The 21,259-nt window shown below is 36.7% G+C and overlaps 1 protein-coding gene across 1 annotated transcript in view; it reads right to left on the reverse strand.

Moving 5' to 3' along the window:
• Positions 1-21,259, reverse strand: part of LRRC2 (leucine rich repeat containing 2) — a 78,859-nt gene that overhangs the window by 23,162 nt on the left and 34,438 nt on the right. Inside the window, exons 4-5 of the mRNA XM_054652669.2 lie at positions 18,661-18,817; positions 4,955-5,091 (exon numbers count right to left, since the gene is read on the reverse strand). Of these exons, the coding sequence (XP_054508644.2) occupies positions 4,955-5,091; positions 18,661-18,817 (294 nt within the window). The remainder of the gene's footprint in view (positions 1-4,954; positions 5,092-18,660; positions 18,818-21,259) is intronic.

The following is a 21,259-nucleotide window of genomic DNA, read 5'->3' on the forward strand; positions in this document are numbered from 1 at the left end:
ACAAGATTTAATTTGATCTTTTGAAAACATAGTGTGTTAAAGCAACCATGAAGCATAACATTTTAATTTCTCAGAATTTCAAAGATCAGTATATACAGGTTGACATGAAAATGTAGGTATTCATAGGTACTCACTCTGCTTGACAAATTATTCATATGCTTTAACAGTCTCTAATTTCTTCATTTTGTGCTACTCAGATGATACAGAAAAAAATCTGGTCTCTTACTGGGACTCCTCAGATGTAGTATTGAACACTGCTGAAGGCACAATGATGTTGAAAAAAAAATTAAATTTGTTTTCTGTATCAGAACATCAGCACAAGCATTTCTGTCTTGCTCCTGGTACTGTGGAATGGCTTGCCTGTCCTGTGACTGACAGTATGTGCTGTACCAGATGGTACGGATGGAGGAAATTAGAACTTCTTAATATTCCCTCTCTTCTCATTGAAGTTCCTTTGGGTCACATAGTTGCTGTTGGCTGCAGCAACACTATTGGCAGGAAAAAAGGAATCCACAACAGAGCTGTCTTTTTGAAATATCATGCACAGAAAACTCTAATTGTGTGGTTCAGTAAATAATTGTAGAAAGCAATACTTTCTGAAGAAAGCACACCTGAAAATAAGGTCAGAGCAGTTTTTCTACAAACTTTAATAATAAAATATATTATTTATAATACAGGGCTTTTTCCTGAAGAAGAATTTTATTGCATAACCTGTATGATGATAACAGTGTGAGGAACACTATCCAACAGTTAAAATACAAATACTATCATCATACTAATGCTTAAATTCACATGCAAAATAGACAAGAAATTTGGAAATAAATCTATCCATCTCCTTCTCCCTGTAACTACTAATACATAGTTTATAGTATAATGACACTGTGGTGAGAGAGGGATTGGATAAGGTACCGGGCATGCCTCTCCTGAGCATCTTAGCTAGAAGAGCAAAGTCCTCTCCACCTAAGAATCTTATAAGGTATGTGTCATGTCAGGGAGGATTATGCCCTAGGCCTCATAGTGTACCTTCCTCTGCTAAACTTGGCTACTGAGGTCTGTTTCAAGCTGACTACATAATGTCATGTAGGTTGACCTTTCTTATGTACACTTATACTTTATTTCAATTTATATTTTCACTCATGTCCGGAGGAAGACATTGCTTATTTACAAGTGCAGCTAATATAGACTTGAACTCCACTGCAGATCCCTAAGCTTTCTCTGCCAAGTTTTACTTCTTGTGATACTAATCAAATATTGATTTTTAACGAATATCTAAAATGTTAGACATAATATCTAAATATTTAATTAGATAATACCTAATAAATATCTAAATCTAAAAATGTTAGACATCCAACAACAGAACAAATTTTAAAAAATTGAAAGCTAGACATTGAAACAGATTGCTGTTCCTTGGACATAATATGGAATGGTATGAAGTCCTAATCCTTGAGAAAGTAAAAGATGAGAGTACACATCCCCAATTTTTTTTCATGTAGCATCAGATTACCTCATTTTAAGATTTAGTGAGATGACTTACAGAGTGTTGAAAGTGGCCTTTACAGGCAGAGAAAGAGCTTTTTGCTAGAAATGAACAGACAAATGAGCAATCTGCTTTCCTCCTGATGCTGTTGCACAAGGAATGTCCCTCAAGGAGCAGCTCCAAATCACAGTTCCAAATAGAAATAGTCCAGGCACTTGGACATTCGTGTTTCTTATAGGCTGATACAGCCACTTCATGAGGTGCATTTGGACAAGAATAATGTCATGGTTTTGGATGGGATGTCTCTCTGGCCATTACTCTATGTAAAAAAAAAAAAAAAACTTAAATAATTTCTACTGGGCTGCAGTTGGCCTTTATTACTTCTCACTAAGTTTTACACTGAAGAATACTGATGCCATTCTCACACACTCCTTTAATCTTCCCAGAAGAAACTTTTAAGGACTTGAAAGTCAAATAAAAATTTAACTTCCTAAGAGAGGGTAAACAGGAAACATATTTATCAACCTTCTATGTTATTTTTTCTATTGGTTGCCAAGTTTTCTCTTTCTTCCTAGTTTGTAAAGAGAAGCCATTCTCCTACTAAAACAGAGTTTGCACATATTTGCTTTATTATAATCTCCAATTCCTAGTACTGACTCCACATGAGAAACACAGCCAACCCTTATGAGCATTTCACTGGATTAATGGATGTTAGCAACAATTCTATTGGACAATAAATTATATAATCTAACTTGTGGTCATTAATACTTGTATTGCTTGTCCATGGCAATGTGCTGGCAGTGTGGGGAGTTCAGGGGAAGATGCTCTGCAGAAAGACACCAGAGGCTGCCCTAAATGGATACCAACAGTTCCAGATGGCTCCAATGGACCAAGCACAAGACACAGAAAAGCTCCTCAGCAAAGTGTGTGGTGGTGCCACTCTAAAAACTGATTTAAGAAAAAGGGAAAGATCCACCAGAGAAAGGGACAAAATAAAAAGAGTAAGAAATAACAGAGGAAATACCAAGTCAAAGAAGGAGGAAGCAGAGGTGCTGCATGGTGGAGTAGATCCTACAGCTACAGCTCATGGAAGACTCATCCTGCTGCAGATGGATATTCCTGAAAAAAGCTCAGCCCGTGGGGACTCCCATGACATGGGGACCCCCATGACAAGGGGAGAACAAAAGTGTGAGGATGAAGGAGAAGCAGCTATAAACCACTGTGTTCTGGCTGTAAATTTCCTTGCCACCCTGCACTACTCAGGGACGGAATAGGAATCTGAAATTAAGTTGACCTTGGGAGAGGGGAAGATTTTTTTTTATTGTCTTTGTTTCTTACTACTGAAATATATGTTGACAAATATTAAATTAATCCTCCCAAAGCACAGTCTGTTTTGCCTACAAAAGTAAATGAGAAACAATCTCCCTGTCTTATATCTTGAACCATGAGTTTTCTCAAAATATTTCCTCCCAATGTCATGCTGAAGAGGGGGATGAAGTGATCAGACAGGGTAGGCATTTGGCTATTCAAAGCTGGCCCAGCACTATTTTTCTGTTTTCCCTTTTTAGACTGTTAAGACTAATTCAATATTTTAATTTATTAAACAGTTACCTGCTAATCACTGTTTGTCTGAGACACCTATTAGACACCTATTATGTCAGCAAGGATTCTGATGCATTTGTTCTGCATAATATGAGCCATAGTGAGCATGCTAAAGGCCAAACACTTAGCAGCATTTCACATCATTCAACAAAAGTGTTTCTTTAATTGTATGTTCAGCTTCCAAAGCTGCCCTTGAAATTTTGATTCTGAGAAACTGAGTTTATAATCTAAATCAGAAGAGCTAGTTTAGCCTACCTCCCAGATCACTACAAATATAAATTGAGTTTCAGCCTCCAGAGAAACACAATAAATAATGCCAATATTTTTCTTCTTGACCTTTTGTACCGTACTAACACGATGTTGCTTGCAGTTTTTACTATTATATACGGTTATTTGCACAACTCCAACTTTTTTTCCCTAAGTTTTAAGTGAACGATTAGGCCATAACCTACACTCACTTTTGTGGCTTTCAATTTCATTGAATAGGAGACTTTAGGAAGGAAACAATATTTTAGAGCTCTCCAAAAGAAACATCAGTCTCTCAGACTCATCCCTGAAAAAACTTACATGCACAGGTAGGTTTCCATGCAAAGGCTACCCATAATGCATAAACATGGGTAAATCCTTCCACTACAAGACCTATGTAAGCAGCTGGGAAAATACTCAGTGGTTTTAAAACAGCAGTGACTGGGAGTAAATTTCCATCCACAGGTTTGAATATACTCACATATTCTCACAATATCTTATATTCTGAGATAATTTTGTTTAATTCATTTGCCTATTCAGGACATAGGATTTCCTGATTCCATTATGATCCCTTTTTACTAGTTAAATTCTATCTGTTTCAGTCACTGACTTTGCTATCCAAAGGAGAAGAGGCAGGAGAAAGGACACCCTGCACTGGTTATTCTGTTGCTAGCATTTCTTTTTCATGTCCATTTATTGTGGGAAGGTTGACTCTTTGTTTCCATTTTGTTCACTCAATTTTTTTAGCAATTTTTTAAAATAAACTTCTTTACTATGAAAAGTCAGTGGAGAAAATTAATTACTATTACTTTCCTCAGAAGAGAACATAAGCAGGGCTAAATCAGATCTCACATAAATTTAATCCACTCCAACATTGCCAGTGAATTACCAGTAACAGATGTTTAGGGAAAAAGTAGGAATCAGTAAAGAAGAGGCTGACACTTTTCCCTGAAGGTTCCTCTACTCACCCCCCAGAAATCAGGATATTAAGAACCTGAGAAATACAGATGACAGCAAAAATTGTGGTTAGGTACCAGCCAATGATTTTATTTCCCCCTGACAATAAGTCTCAGAGCAGCTGTGGCAGAGAGCAGTTATGCAGCCAACAGAAAGAAAATAATGCTGGTGCATGCCTGGGAGTTCTTTTCTCAGTCTATTATACATTCATGCCATTCCTCACATGTAATATCCTTTTCAGAGAGATATTTGTGCTCATAGCAAAATGCAGTGCTGTTTATAGAACTTTCCATACAGTTTTTAAACTAAAACAGACACTGGGAACAAAGTGTGTATGTGAATTTGACTATGAAGATGTATTTTATTTTTACAGAAAACAGCTATTTGCAGCCTTCTGCTTATTACCACAGCCAAATCCCCTTTAGGATTCTGTCCTCCTTAATATATCAGAATATATACAAGTAAAATTTAGTTACTGGAAAACGAAAACAAAGTACCTTGGCCGTATTTAAGTGCTTTTAAGGCATTTTCAATGATATTACTAGTAAAACATTATTGTTAAAAACTTGAAGGAGTATGATTTAATCTGTTAAGGAAAGATTTGAACACTGTAATAAAATACCTTTTATGCCAAATAAGAAAGATGGAAACGAACATAGATTGTTATCTTACTTCAAATGGGAGCTCTGTTATTTCCATATTTCCAGACAAATCCAGTTTTTCTAGATTCTCACAATCACCCAGTTCTGGAGGAACTGACTTCAAATTATTGAAACTCACATTGAGCACTTTGAGGTTTTTTAAGCAGCCTGTGAGGGTAAGATAATTCAAATCAGTGTACTTAAAAAATAAAAGAAAGAGAGAGAAAGCAAAAATAAAAGGTATACTCAGTTAAGCAAAGAAAAAGCTCCTTACTGTGATGATGAATAAGATTAATAAATACTTTCTGCAGTGATCACTAACATTTTGAGGGGCAATAATGCCCTTAATCAGCAATGTTTCTGGAGAGAGTTTGAAAGGACATAGCAAAGACATTCAAAGATCTTGTTTCTTCTAACAATGAGATGCCTCTTGACTGCATTTGAAACTAGAGAAGTTGGTTTTTGGCTTGACCAAAAGTTCTTTCTTGGCTGTAGAAAATTTATTTACCTGCCTATTTACCTACACATCTTTGCAACTTTTATACAACCTCCTTGTTGAGAACAATCACTCCTACTAAACTCACATCAAGAATTTTGTCTTTAGTATCCTGCATAGCACACTTTTGATTATATAATGGATCTGTGCATGTGTTTCAATATTTTCTTTTTTGTGATATATCATATCTACTGGCTTAATTTAAAGACCATTATAATATTCTATGCTACGTTTAGTAACAAAGCTTTTTGTTTCTTCAAATTATAACATTACATAATTGTGAACAAAAAGAGGAGGTTAGAAACATAATTAAAATTCAATATCCTGAAAAAAATGCAAGTTATTCTGTGATAAAATCAAACTGGAAGAAATTTGAAAGTATCAAACAGCTAATGTGGTAGCAAAGGAATCATTAAATACACAACAAAATGAGAACATTTTATGGAAAGCCTTGTTTTTGTATTACATGAATGATCACGGAATTGCAGAATCGCAAATGGTTTCATTTGGAAACAACTTTCAAAAATCATCTAGTACAAGGCCTTGTCCAATCTGTCTGAATACTTCCCATGATGAGTCATGCACAATTTCTCCAGGCATACTGTTCCAATGTCACATCACCTTCACCATAAATAATCTCTTAGGTCCGATCTACACCTACTCTCTTTCCATTTGAAACCATTGTCCCTTGTCCTGTCAGCACAGGCACTGATGAGAAGTCTCCTCCTACCTTGCTCATAAGTGCACTTTAAATGTCGAAAGGTGGCAATAAGGTGACAACAGAACCTTTTCTCCCTCAGTCTAAACCCTCCCAACTGTCTCAGCTTTCCTTCATAGAAGTGTTCTAGACCTCTGGCAATCTTCACAGCCCTTCACTGAAGCCATTCCAGCAGGCTCATGCCTTTCTTGGACTGGAAGCCCCAGGACTGGATTAAGTTTACCAGGTGGAGTCTCCCTTCAACATACTGGTCACACCCTTTTTGCTCAAGATACTGTTGGCTTTCTGGGCTGCAAATGCACATTGCCAGCTCACATCCAATTCTCATTCACCAGTATTCTCAAGTCCTTCTCTGTGGAGCTGTTCTCAATCCATTCACCCCCAGTCTGCACCAATATTAGAAATTGTCCCAGCACATGGGCAGGATCTTGTACTTTCCCCTGTTGACTTCAATGAAGTTCACATGAACCCACCTCTCAAGTTTGTCAAGGTGGTCCTGGATGGCATCCCTTCCTGTAAGGATATTAATTGTATATACTCAGCTTGTTAACATCTACAAGATTTCCCTCTATTAATTTATTTTTCTGTAGTATTCTCTTCTACCCAGCGACAGAATACAGCATTTAGAAGGAAATGCAGAAGTAAGAAACACAAATGCAATTCAGCAGTTGGAAACTGGGAGAGAACAGTATCATTGTCAACAAGTCCTCAAAGCAGACTAGATATTTTTAATGCAAGAGGAGACACACAGCAACCAAAAACTTATATAAATCAGAGTGCCAAGTCTGGCCAGGACAGGACTAATTTTTCCAGTAGCTGATAAAAGGCATGGCCAGGACCCAGACATTATTCTATACCACCTCACATCATTGTCAGGAGTGGGAGAAAGAGACTTTCTTCCAGCAAGAAGGGGTTCTGGTTTGGACAAGTAACCATGGTGAAGGGAGCAGCCTGATTTATTAATTTTCTATTGTCAGGGTTTTTTTCTGTGTGAATGACGACTTTTCTTGTAACTTCTGTCATTAGTATTGTGGTTTTTACTGTACATTTCATTAACTTATTGCTGTTTCTGGTAAATTTTTTCTTCTCTCAGTGTGCAATCTTTACTTTTTGTTCCTCCCATTCTCCTCTCCAGACTGCTACAGAAAGAGGAGAAGGGGAAAGCCAGGGAGCAAGATGGAGTGGTGCATGGTTTGAAGAGTCTTGGGGGGCCACTGAGTTGGGGGTACCACCTAAATCATAACAATCAGTCTTCTATTTATAACCAATTTTTTTTAAGAATCTGGTGTTTCATTAGGTTTGGTTGACACTGCAGAGTATAAAGCGTCCTCAAGTCAGTGTCATAGTAGTGTTCTTATCCTTAAGACATTAATATTTAGTTAAACTTCTTCCAAAGCAAATGTTGGCTTAGAGTTGTTCACCTTTTGCAACCTATGGAAATCCTCACCTGAGGGTATTTAGTGCTTCCACAGAAAAGGACAGAGAAGAGACATAGGGACTAGAAAGTCCTACATTTTTTTCCCTGAGAAGTTGCTGTTGCCAGAGCCAGAGACATGCAGTTTGATGACCAACACTAGCAGTTGCCAGATCACACAGCATTTTACATAAACCCCACAGTTTCCCTTGGACACAATATTGTCTTTAAATGATGACTGGACCACCCAAATCATCTCACATGTGGCAGACAAGGCATATGTTGTGATAACTATGTTACATCAATCTCAACAAGTTACAACAAAGAAAAACACAGGGTCTTCCACCCAGCTTCCTTCCAGTTCTAGCTCGGCCAGAAACTGAGGTGTATTTCAAAATTCAGTTTTTCTTTTAGGATAAGTGACCTTGTTTTCCTTTACTGTAAGCTGCTGGTTTAGTTAAAATAGAAGAAAAGATTTCTGTAAGACTACAACAGGCATTGTTTTGCCAGTACACTATTATCTGACAAGGGTCATTGGGGTAATAAAACAAATTTAATTGTGTCAACATGTGAACTACATTTTAAGCACCTAAAAATAATAGAAGTTTAGTCTACTGATCAGGAAACCTCACCAGGTTTGGTATCATAATGTAGATGAAGATATCTTATCACATGCTAAGTGTCATAATCATGAATTTACCACTTCATTGCAACAAAATTATGACTGAGACAGAAATGCCTTAAAACTAGAGAATCAGAAAATCACAATTGACTTCTTCAACCAACTAATCCCTTGTTAAAGGAGAGCAAATCCCATTGGAATGAAAAAAAAACCATTTATTCAATAGCCCTGGAATGCTTTGCCTTTTCTTTCAGCACTGGAATATTGTACTGGTTCTATCTAGAATGGAGTTAGTGCTTCTCTTAGCAACTCATATAGTGTTATACTTTGGATTTATAACCAAACAATGCTAATAACTGAACAGTGCTAATACTGCAAAAAATTTTTTTCTCACCGTGGTGCCCCAGTGAGTCAGCTAGGAGTGGGCGAGAAGCTGAGAGGTGACAAGGCTGACACATTGGATCCAAACTGACCAAAGGAATATGCTATAGTCACATTCAGCAGTAAAAGCTGGAGACGGAGGTGGAATGGGAGTGAGTTTTAAGGTCTCTATTGCTTAGAGACTGAATGTGGATCAATTTGTGATGAGTGCTTTTGCATCACTGATTTGTTTACTTCTTTTTAAGCTCTCTTTGTTCTGATTGCGTGAGTTTTGCCACTTCTGCCCTCCCTTTTCTCTCCCCCTCCTCCTGTGGGAGACAGGACTTCAGGGGACTAAGCAAGCTGTATGAGGCTTAGCTGCCTACAAGTGCTAAACCACAACAGATGTTGCTAATTTTTCAGTCACTGAAAGTTCTACCTCTCAGTTCCATTAGTAATTGAAGAACTAAATACTAATGGACTACTAGGCAAGGCATCTGGTGTTACCAACATGATAGTCACTGTCTCATCTAACTCTGCTCAGGTGGTCATCTCTGATGTATTAGAGACATGGAGCAGAACCATTTATGAGAAAGAAATCACAAAAAATATAGCAGCCTTTTTGGGTAGTGGGATGGACTCAAGCACAGCTTCTCTGCCTGGTTTCCACAGCACCTAACATGTATGTCAATGTTCCCAGTATGGTTTGCAGGTATGAGAAAAAAGATAAGTAAAAAATGCATCACATTTTTTCTTGTCATATATAGTCTCTCTCTAACATGACAGAAGGACACTACAGATTCTACAGTCAATTTACAGTAATTGCTGTGACTAAGATTATGAAAATTACTGGGAAAAGTCATGCAATTGAATTTTATTTCCATAACAAATAGATGAATGGGATGAAGCTTGCCAAGATCTGCCTGAAGGGAGCAATCTCTTGGAATTCTATAGGGGCTATTTTTCACCTCTGGGCTCGTCAGTTGATTAAGTTATGCCACCTGACAAGCGAGCAGTAGTCAAACAATAACACATCCTCTAGGGCAATAAGAAATTTATAAGACTAACCAGGATATCCTGGATAAAATCCTTGCATGACCACTTCACATAATCACATTTTTTTCATTTCTCACATTTCATTTGAAAAGTAGTTTATTTTTTACATCTGCTGTTGTTATGGTATTATTAGAAGTTACTGAGTTTCTTAATTTTCTTTATTTGAATAATCTTAGATTGTTAGCCTAAATTTATTTGTAGAAGTTCTATAGACATCCATTCTTTTGTCTAGTTCATCTTTCAATCAGTTTTTTTTCCTTACCTGATGTTTACTTCAGATGTTTTCATAGTTAACAGACATCTCAGAATTAATTTTACTAGTCTGAATAAGCCATTTTTTCTAGTCTCTGCTGACAAAATAAAAATTCCCCTCCTTAAATGGTCCTAATAGACTTATTTTGCATCTGTTCTCATCTAAAATTACTGGATAGTCCTCCTGTGACTGTTACATTCGGAATTTCATTTATTTCATTTTTTGCATTTAATGATCTCTGACATGCTGCATGAAAACTGAATACATGATCTTGAGCTCTGCAACAGTGAATTTAATCTCTGTATTTTTAGAAGCCTATCTGCTCATCAGCCTTACCATATTTCCACCTGTTTTGCGGTGACAACACACAGACACACTGTGTCAGAAAATTTCAGTAACCCTATTCCTGAAAATTGCTAAATGTCAAGACTGATCCTTGAGAAAATCCACAAATTACCTCCTTCATGACCAACACCTTCTCTTTCCAAGTCAACACATTTTTGCCTCTGGTTTAAGAAGTCTTTTGCTCATTTTACAATTGTGGCATCAAAGTGCATTCTGTTAGAGTCAAACATTCATTTTCCATAGTTCTCTGTATCAAACTGGTCATGGAATACCAGGTAGACAAGATCTACTGCTTGAAGCTTAATCATATTTTTGAAAGATAGACACCAAATGAGTGGGGAACAACTTGCTTCTCCTTTATAAAATTTTTATTTCAAGCTGGTTTCCATTCAGCACCACCTGATTTCCATTCAGTCCTGTAAATAACTGTTTAAAATTTTTGTAACAAACAGCGTAGATAAGGATAGAGTTAGGCTATACGAGCTGTCAGAATGGTAATCCAGATTACAGAGTGAAACCTGCTAGGCAAACTTTTTCAGAGAGAGAGCACAAATGTGTGTCTATAAAAAATATGTATGAAAACTAAAGATTCTCAAATCCTGTGTCTTGACCTAAAGTACACAAAATTGTGGAGGGATGAATTCCAAAATATTCTTCAAATAGCACAGACATTGCCATTTGGAGGAGGGGGAAAAAGAAGGGTGATAAGGCAGTATGGACTTTCACAACCCTGAAACCTGCATCTAGGGGCTTATTTATGTCTTCTTAATACAGAAGTTATCCACCATCTTTGGTAGGGTGCCCAGTAAAATCAGGCTTAATGAGCATGTAATACAGCCCTTTAGGAAGGGAGGGAGGAGGTAACATCCCTTCCATGACTGCACAAATGCAAAACAGGATTTGACACCCACACATGTTACTTATACATTCATATAATATTCAAGCACAACTTCTGAATTAAAAGTAATAATAGTAAAATCATTGCTGTACAATACTCCTTTTAACTATGCTTCATGTTGCTGAATTTTCATTCTAAAAAATATGTAAATTCTGGAATTAAACAGATAACATTTCTGTGTTTTCCATGGAGAGGCAGTAAAGTCCAAAATTAAATCCATGGCTGCCCTAAAAGTTTCCCAATTAATATTTCTTTTTTAGATGGGAGAGCCGGTGTCATAGTTGTTGCATATATTCACAGCTTAAATTTTTAATTCATGTTTTAAAACCTGAATTGGTAATTAAATTCTGTAATTTCTTATGAGAAAAGCAGCATTCTAATAATGCTAGTACAAATTCACTTTTTACACAAGCCTACATTAGTGGTTCTAACAAGGTGTCAGAGACAAAATACAGATGAGGTTACAGAATGCCTTTATTGTCTAAGGATCCTATTAAATGCAAATGTAGATCCACTTGGAAAATGCTTGAAAACTTTTTACATTAATCTGCAAGCATAGAATAATTGAAATGTGGAATGTCTTGGCTTGGAACGGACCTTATAGATCATCTAGTTCCAGCCCCTCTGCCATGGGCAAGGCCACCTTTCACTAGACCACAGCTCTCAAAGCCCCATCCAGTCTTGAACACTTCCAGGGATGGAGCATACACAGCTTATCTGGGCAACCTGTTTAATTGCCTGATCACCCTCAGAGGAAAGAATATCTAATATCTAAACTAAACCTACCCTCTTTAAGTTTATGGCCATTACCCTTTGTCCTGTTACCACATGCGCTTGTAAACAGTTATCCAGCTATTTTTATAGGCCTCCTTCAGGTACTGAAAAGCCACAGAAAGGTCACCCCAGAGCCTTCTTTCCTACAGGCTGGACAAGCTAATTTCTCTCAGCCTGTCATCTTAGGAGAAGACCTCGATCCCTCTAATCACCTTTGTGTCTCTCCTCTGATATCACTCCAACAGTTCCATGTCCTCCCTGTGCTGGGACCCCAGAGCTGGATGCAGGGTTCCAGGTGGGCTCTCAGCAGAGCAGAGCAGAGGGGCAGAATCCCCTCCCTCCCCTGCAGCCCACGCTGCTCTGGATGCAGCCCAGGACACATTTGGCTCTCTGGGCTGGGAGTGCCCATGGCTGGGTCATGTCCAGCCTCTCACCCACCAGCACCCCCAAGTCCTTCTCACAGGGCTGCTCTCCATCTGCTCACCCCCAGCCTGTGCTGATACCAGAGTACGCCTCAACCCAAGCACAGCACCTGATTCTTGGTGTTGTTAAACCTCATGAGATACATGGTCCCTTTCATCTTTTCTAATTCCTTCTAAAATGGGCACAACGTTTTCCATCTTTCAGTCACCTGGGACTTTACCTGACTGCCATGACTTTCAGAGAGTGGCTTAGTGGCTACATCAGGCAGTTCCCTCAAGCTTCTGGGATGCATCTCATCAGTTTTCATTGACATTCAGGCTCCTCAGATGGTCATGAACCTGATCTTCGCTTACAGTGCAAGTGACTTAACTCCCCCAGCTCCTGCCCTCAGTGCCATCCACTCAGGAAGTGTGAGAAGAGAGACTGCCATTGAAAACTGAGTCCAAAATGTCCTCATAAAAACAGTCAACTTGCAACACCAGTGTTTAATACTGCCTCTCCAAAGGGAGGATATAAACAAAATTTTCCTCTGTTTCATAGAAGACTGAGCTGTTGGAAAAATCACACTGAATCCTTAATAAATGACAAACATAATAGATGAGTTTGCAGTTCCTCAGAATAGGCATTTAAGATGAGAATATCTATTTTCTTCTTGGAAAATCACAAAATACACTGGGAGTCTTATTAATAGAAAAAGCTATTTTAGGTATCAAGAAATCACTTAAAATTCTATTACTAATAGTTTTCCCTTCTGAGTTCTAGAAAATTGAATTAATGATATGAACAAAGGAAATTTAATACTGTGCCTAGAAAAGAGACAAAAATTTGCTGTGATTTCTTAATAAAGTATGCCTCAAAAGCAGTTATTTTTAATCCTAAATATTTGGAAAATCAAAAATGGGAGAGGACACAGTACAAATATTTTATTAACAGCTCTTTGAGAAGTATAATTTGTGGGACAAAAAAATCCCAGTATAACCTTATAGTTCCATGCCAGCATAAAGGCTTTGGCAATATATGAAACTTCAGTTCACTACTTCCTATGCGAATATGAGAATATATTGTTGGATAGTTTCAGTTATAGCAATTACTAATGTACTATCACTCTTTACATGCAGGAATTGCACTGCAGCCACAGAGCCAAAGCCAAAGCCATAATTTCACTCAGAAGACAAAGAAAATCCCCTGGCTACACCTCATTCATGATTTTTTCTCTGTTATTCCTAGGCAAACCATTTTAAGATAGACAACTCCATCTGCACTTTTTTCTTTTCTTTTCTTTTCTTTTCTTTTCTTTTCTTTTCTTTTCTTTTCTTTTCTTTTCTTTTCTTTTCTTTTCTTTTCTTTTCTTTTCTTTTCTTTTCTTTTCTTTTCTTTTCTTTTCTTTCTTTTCTTTTCTTTTCTTTTCTTTTCTTTTCTTTTCTTTTCTTTTCTTTTCTTTTCTTTTTTCTTTTCCTTTCTTTTTTCTTTTCTTTTCCTTTCTTTTCTTTTCTTTTCTTTTTTCTTTTCCTTTCTTTTTTCTTTTCTTTTCCTTTCTTTTTTGTTATTCTGATTAAAATATTTACTATTACACAAAAACTATCAAATCAAAAGTATTCTCAGCTGTCTTCTGTTACAAATATGTTCTTGTTCATGTAAATATGTGACTATAAAAATGTGATAGGAAATATCTGATAATGGATTCAACTCTTTTTTCTCTTGGATTCAGAGTGTAGCATTATCTTCTAAATCTAGTAAAACAGGAATATGAACATCAATATTCCAGAAGTCCAGAAACTTCTACTGCAGCAATGATTCTTTTCATTGAAAATATTCTTATCACCTGATGTTCTCTTATACCTTTACCTCTAGTGAGAATCAAAAGTTGTCATAATGTGCCTCACCAGGTTATCCTCTGCTGGATGATTTGTTGATCTAAAGTTGACTTCAATTCTGTCTGAAGATTAAAGACTCAACAAGATGTATGTCACTGCCAACATCAACTATCTGTCATTGCTCTCAAGTACATTTGAGCTGTGATATTTAACTAGTTATTGCTATTTTGTAAGCAGAAGACAAAATGATTAATAGCTTAGCACTTAACCTTTCCAGACACCTTACCTTCTGATTTAACACTGTCCTCACTCTTTGCTTAGAGCTCCAAAATGATACCCACATCAATAATTTTCCTTGTGAAAACTTAGTAGATAAGTTGACTTATATATAAGTATACTTAAAATATTAAAGATTTAACTTAGAAGCAGTATTCAACAACTTCAAATCATCCAAGACCTTCCATAATATTGCATTATGAAAATAATTAACAGTTCCAATACACATTAACATTTGTCTCTGTATGTACATACAGTACATGAAATAAAAGCACAGCTATTTGCAATTTGCAAGCATATCCCCTTACACATAAACAAAAAGAGCATTACAAAAATTAAGACAAAGCTCCTCTGTAATTTATGCCATAACAAAAAGAGCAGCTCCAGTGCCTTACTAAAATGTGGCCTATCAACACACAACATTCAGTAAGACTGAAAAACATCAGGAAGCTTTGGCAAAAAAATGCTGAACAGTCTTGGAGTGGATTTTTGTATTGTTTAATTTTAGACTACATGAGTGATTATGCCTTATTTTCTGGATAGGCTAGAATTACTACTGCAATATAGAATTATATATAAGTTACATATGTATATCTATAGATATATAGATATAGATATAGATATAGATATAGATATAGATATAGATATAGATATAGATAAATAGACATAGATATAGATTAGATATATAATATATATGTATGTATAAGTAATATCTATAGCTTAGCAAACCTCCTAATTTAGTTATGCGGCATCTAATGTTCAAATATGTGTTTCCACTGAGGAGTTATTAGATTTAATGAATTTTGAAAAATAAAATTTCTGAACAAAAGTTCCCGGGTGAGAGGAGGATGGTGAGTGCTTTAACACTGTGTCTGAGGGAAGCCCTACAACAAAGCATCAAAGCATTTTCTAACATTCTCTGGCCCTTCCAGGCAAATATTTGCATAAAAAACCAGCAACAAAAACATTGAAAGAAATAAATCATGGGTATAAAGTAGGGAGATAAACATATTGGAGGGAAAGTGAATAAATAGGAATTACATAAAAGATACTGATGAGCAGAAATCCCATCATTTTAATGCAGCTGAAAGAGCAGTGATTCCACTAGAAACAATGAGACTTTTTTCCTTGTTTCCCAAAAAAAGTCTGATAAAGGCTCTACATTACCTTCTACTAAAACAACCTACTTGTCCCCTGGTCATCAATGCTGTTCCCCAGGACTCAGTGTTGGGGCCAGCCCTCTTTAGAGTCTTTATCACAGAATCACAGAATCACTGGGCTGGAAGAGATCTTCAAGATCATTAAGTCCAACCCAGATCATCAAGTCCAACCCAAAGATCATTTGAGTCGAACCCAAAGTCACTATTGTTGATCTGGATGTGGAGATCAAGTGTCCCCTAAGCCACTTTGCAAACAACACTAAATTGGGTGGGAAAATTGATCTACTAGAGGGTAGGAAAGATATTCAGAGTCATCTGGACCAGCTGGACAATGGACCAAGAGCAATTACATGAGCCATGTTCTGTTCTTGGGTCACAATACCCCCAGACAGCACTACAGACTTGGGGAAAAGGAGCAGGAAAGTTGCCTGGGGATGCTGGTTGAAAGCCAGTCAAACATGGTCCAGCAGTGTGCCCAGGTCGCCAAGAAGGCCAAAGACATCCTGGCCTGTATCAAAAATAGTGTGGCCAGCAGGACCAAGCAAATTTTTGTCCTATTGTACTCAACATTGGTGAGACCACACCTCAAATCCTGTGTTCAGTTCTGGGCTCTTGTCCTGGTTTTGACCAGGAGAGGGTTAAATTTTGCAGCTGCCAGGAGGGGGCATTCCTAATACTCAGAGGTTATTCTATACCACCTCACAGACTCACAGAGTTTTTCAGGGGTAGGAGAAGGGGTATCTTCTGGTCAAGTAAGTGCAGTTGGGTATCACTGCTTTGCCCTGTAACTGATATTCCAGCTGCTTCTAGTAAATTGTTCATATCTCAACTCATGATCTTTACATTTTGTACCTCAAATTTTCCTCTCCACATGGCTGAAAGGGGAGGGGAGAGGGAGACAGGAATGAGTGAGTGACACATGGTTTGGAGTGCTTCTGTGGGAACATTAAATTAGGGAATACCATTTCTAATCCACAAACCCCAGACACTGAGGTGATGCAGTGTCCAGAGAAGGGCAACAGAGCTGGGGAGCACAAATTTTATGAGGAGCAGCTGAGGGAGCTGGTATTGTTGATCCTGGAGAAAAGCAAGATGACCTTATCACTCTCTACAACTGCCTGAAAAGTAGGGTGTAGCAAAGTGAGGGTCAGTCTATTCTCCCTCATGGGAGAAGTGAAAGGATGAGAGGCAATTACCTCAAGTTGCTCAAGGGGATGTCTAGATTGGATATTAGATGAAAAATTCTTCACTGAAAAGTTGGCCAGGCATTGGAACAGGCCACACAAATAACAGGTAAAATTACCATCCTTGAAAATGCTAAAAAAAAATGTGTGCATGTGTCACTTAGGTACACAGTTTAGAGATGAACAGAGTGGGGATAGGTTTATGGTTGGCCACAATGATCTTAGAGGTCATTTCCAATCTTAACAATTCTGTGATTCTGAGATCTGTGTTCATGCCTTTATTGTAGAAAGAGATTTTATAGCATTAGTGGTTTGGTTTTTTTAGGGATCATTTTCATTAACAGTGCATAACATTATAAGAAAAAAAGAAAAATCTTCCTGCTTCTACCTGCCTCGATGGTTAAGCAACAACCCCTTAAAACACTCTGTTTAATGGTTTAGGGTAGCATCTGGCAGGAAACTAGCAGCCTTTCCCCTTTCTTCCATGCTATTTCCACTTTCTTCCAAACTATGTCTTATGAGGCGTTTGTCCATTAAACTCACTGACCTGTATAAGTTCTGCAGTCAAAGTGCTGATAAAACAGTTAGTGTTCATCTTATGTCCCTTATGTCCTGCTTGTGTCTTGTTTACTATCTGTTAGTGTGTTTAGATGCCAGGCTGAAGCTATAAAATAGAACTTGATGTCTATGTAAAATTTTCTTTCTAAAATATAGTCCTAGTAAATAAATCAAAAGCATGAGTGTTACTTGACTGATAGAATACTAAAAGAGTAGAAAGTTCTAGCTCAGATTTCTGTGTTTCAGGATGCTCCTCCTCTTCCTGTTTTTTCTTAGTTAAACTTTTGATATCAAGAGACATGAGGTTTTTAGTCATTAAACTGTTCTCTCTTAATGTACGTAAGGAGTGGCACTCATGGGAAAAGCTTAGGACTGCTGTATTTCAAATTAAAGGCTGAGGTATCAGTACACCTGGGTGCATGAGCTTGATAGTGGTGAGCCCAAAATGGGCCCAGTTTCTTCAGCTCTCAAATATGCCACCTGTTACAGCTATATTTTTTCATTGTAAGCATAGTAAATCCCTCTCAATACCAATACAATCTGTCAAACAAGCTTTTCTATTGTAAGAGCTAAAAACATAGGCGAGGCAAGCATTAAAATTATTGTTACGTAGCTTAAAATGGCAAGGGCCAAAGTATTTAAGCATTGAGAATTTGTTTCTCTAAAACTTATAACACCTGGTTGAGTAGATTTAGTTTAGATATCACAAAGAAATTTTTCACTGTAAGGGTGTTGAGGCACTGGCACAGGTTGCCTAGAAAAGTGGTGGAAGCAACATCCCTGGAAACATTCAAGGCCGGGTTGGAAGGGGCTCTGACCAACCTGGTCTAATGAAAGGTGTCCCTGCCCACAGCAATGGGGTTGGAACTAGAAGACCTTTAAGGTCCCTTCCAATTCAAAATTTTCTATGAATCAATTACTCTATATGTCTTTAATAAATTAAGATCATTATTGAACTCTCAAAAAAAAATTAAAATGTATATTTTTTGCAGGATTCTAATTTTTTGTTCCTTTTTCCCGCAATCTTATGTTTCAATTCATCTTGTTTGAGGCTCAAAATTCTGTAATATTTCTATTTTTCTTAATCTGTAAGAAATATAAGACACCACCTGTTCCCAGAAACAACTCTCCATCTATTGAATACAAGCAATAACTGCCTTAGATAACAAAAATGTCCTTTTTCCCATACCATAATCATAGCTTTCTGTGCAATTTTACAAGTATAATTAAAGCCAGAGAGATATAAAAATGTAGTGGGAACTGTTCAGTGTAAATGAGGAAGACAATTATCAGTAAATTAACAAGAATATCCATGGATGCTCATTTCCCTGCAATATAGTTAAATGGTATGAGTATAAAGTACCTGAATATCTTGGACCAACTCACCAATTTCTGCTGGAAGATGGTTGATTTGATTTTTTGACAATTCCAGTACTCTCAGATCTTGAAATAGTGCAAGGTAGGTTGGAATGGTCTGTATTGATGTATTGTACACATGCCATTCTTTCAGATAGATCTGTTCTTTCAGAGAATCTGGGAGTTCCTGTAAATGAAATAAGAACTGGTAAACAGAAAGCATGAACTTAGAATTTTGTTACTCTGTTTCCAAACAAGGAGAAAAATGCACTTTGCCTTAATTATCTTGATGTAGAATAGTAGTTTGCCAAAGCCTTACAGAAGCTGTCTGCTATTAAGGAGCACTGCAGCTGTCTTCACATATTCATTTTTTTAACTCCTAATGCAATTATTTGCTCTAAAACAGAAACCTATCTGAAGAACTCAATCTGTTTGGTGTCTCACACATTATTTCCTTTTTCCAGATGGAGGATTTCTTTAAAACACATTTCAGTGCTTTAATTCACACATCAAGATGTAGTAAAATGCCGCACAGAACAGAAGAGTGCATAGAGAATATCTAAATAGGGTTGGCTAAAAAAAAAAAAAAGAGGTGCGATTTTGTTCTGAAAGCCTGCCAATGCTTCAAAACTTGTTTTCCAAGAGGGAACAGAAACCATTTCAGATACTATACACAAATATCACCTGGCTTAACTTCCTAAGATGCTGTAGCAATGTTTAAAAAAATTTAGAGGATTTCCTTAGAAACAATGAAATTGATTTTAAAATTTAAAAACAAAATTGAATTTTAAATCAGTCCACATTTGCAAGTAATTTTTATTTAATCATGCAAAATCCTTTGCTTTCAAAATACAAAATAATTTTGAAATTTCCTGTAATTTCTGAATTATTTTCAGATTATTCTATTTAACAAAAGTCTTCAATACATGAATGAAACCTAAATTTATAAAGCTTTACATTCTTACAAAATTGCTTTAATTAACTGGTAGTCACTTCAGATATACATGTCTTTGTTTGAATTGTCACCAAATTATTTGAGCTTGAAACAGACAAAAATTAATTCCAAAAGTTGAAGATCAGATCATTTAACCCTCACTTTCTTAAGCATTGCATAATTTACCAGTCTGTCCTAGCTTTTATAACACTGTGCACAAGTAACATGTGGAATAAATAATCTGGAAGAGGTTCTGCCACTAACTTTGCTCTGTATGAAGAGATGTGAGTGTTTCGGCCTTTGATTCTTTTATAAATTTCAGATTTGTTTCCTGTGCATGAAGAATATGGCACAGTAGGAATTACTGGTTTTTATAAAAATGATATTGCCCTCTTCTTTTTTTTTTCTCTAGGTTTCATAGTTTTCCCAAGACGTTTGTAAGAATGATGCATTTGAAATTTTTAATAGTGCTGAACTTCTGTATTAGCAATAGTGCTACTTAACTTTTAGTTAAATTAAAACATCTAACTGTAATTATAGATATTCTGGACTGTTGATCAGAAGCCATTTTTTGGTTGTTATGGCCTCTCATTTCAGTTATTTTCAAATTTATGCATGCAGACAAAAAGCCTATGTTTTGTTGTTCTGACTTGCTACCTTCCCTTCCATACTTGATAAGACAATTTCATTTCTTACTTCACTTTCTGATTAGGTGTATGTGTGTATTGCATTGTGATCCATCTTCTGTATTTGTCAGTTTATGACAATTAAAAAATAAAATGCCCCAAATGCCTCAGGGTTGGTAGTGAGAAACCTCTCCTCCTTTGTGGAATTAGTTACTATTTCTCATCTTCAGTGCTGCACATTTTTCTGCAGCAAAATAAAATAGCAGAGGACCACAGCAAAGGCAATTAATATTCTCTTTCCTATCTTTAAAGAATGGAAAATTCAGCACAGAGGAGATGGTATTTAGCTGGAGTGTTATAGATATCTCTGTAGGGAAAACCATGATTCAGAGAGAGAGATTCATAAACATATTGGAGAGGAAAAGATGTCTGTATTAACAGACACTATTTTCTACTCTATTTCTCCACACTGCAGGTCAGTCTCTGCTTTTCTATCGACCTAAAAGGTTTTTTCACTTTATTGTCACAACACACCATCTCCAGCTCTTTGGTGGCAAATACAGCCCTTTGTCCTCTGAAGCCAACAGCCACACTCTTCTCCCACACTGAAGGGAGAAGAAATAAATTCTCCTTGATACATTGAAAACAGTGCAGCATACAAGGGTCTCTACCAGAGCAAGATCAAACTCATTCACCATTTTAGAAAAATTAAGCCAAAATATGAAAAATATTTATTACTAATGCATCACTTTTTTTTAACTCTTCATGTCTGCGTTAAAACTTGTTTAGAGCACCAAGATATTCCTGTGCAGCAACAGAAATGCATTTAAACACTACTTCAAAAGAATGGAAGTAGATTCCATTCTTCTACCAACTGCCAACTTACTTTCCTTTTTTGCGAATATTTCTTTATATCATGTGATCATATTTACAATTTGCAAATGCAAGAATGCAAATACTTTGCTACTGTGTACTTTTTCAATATTTTCCATTTTAAAATGTATTTATGTTTGTGTTGCTGAAACATAAATTGATGTGATATTTTGCTTCATTACAAACTAGATAGGCA

Source organism: Agelaius phoeniceus, chromosome Z (assembly GCF_051311805.1).
Source record: "Agelaius phoeniceus isolate bAgePho1 chromosome Z, bAgePho1.hap1, whole genome shotgun sequence".
In the NCBI taxonomy this organism is placed as follows: Eukaryota; Metazoa; Chordata; class Aves; order Passeriformes; family Icteridae; genus Agelaius; species Agelaius phoeniceus.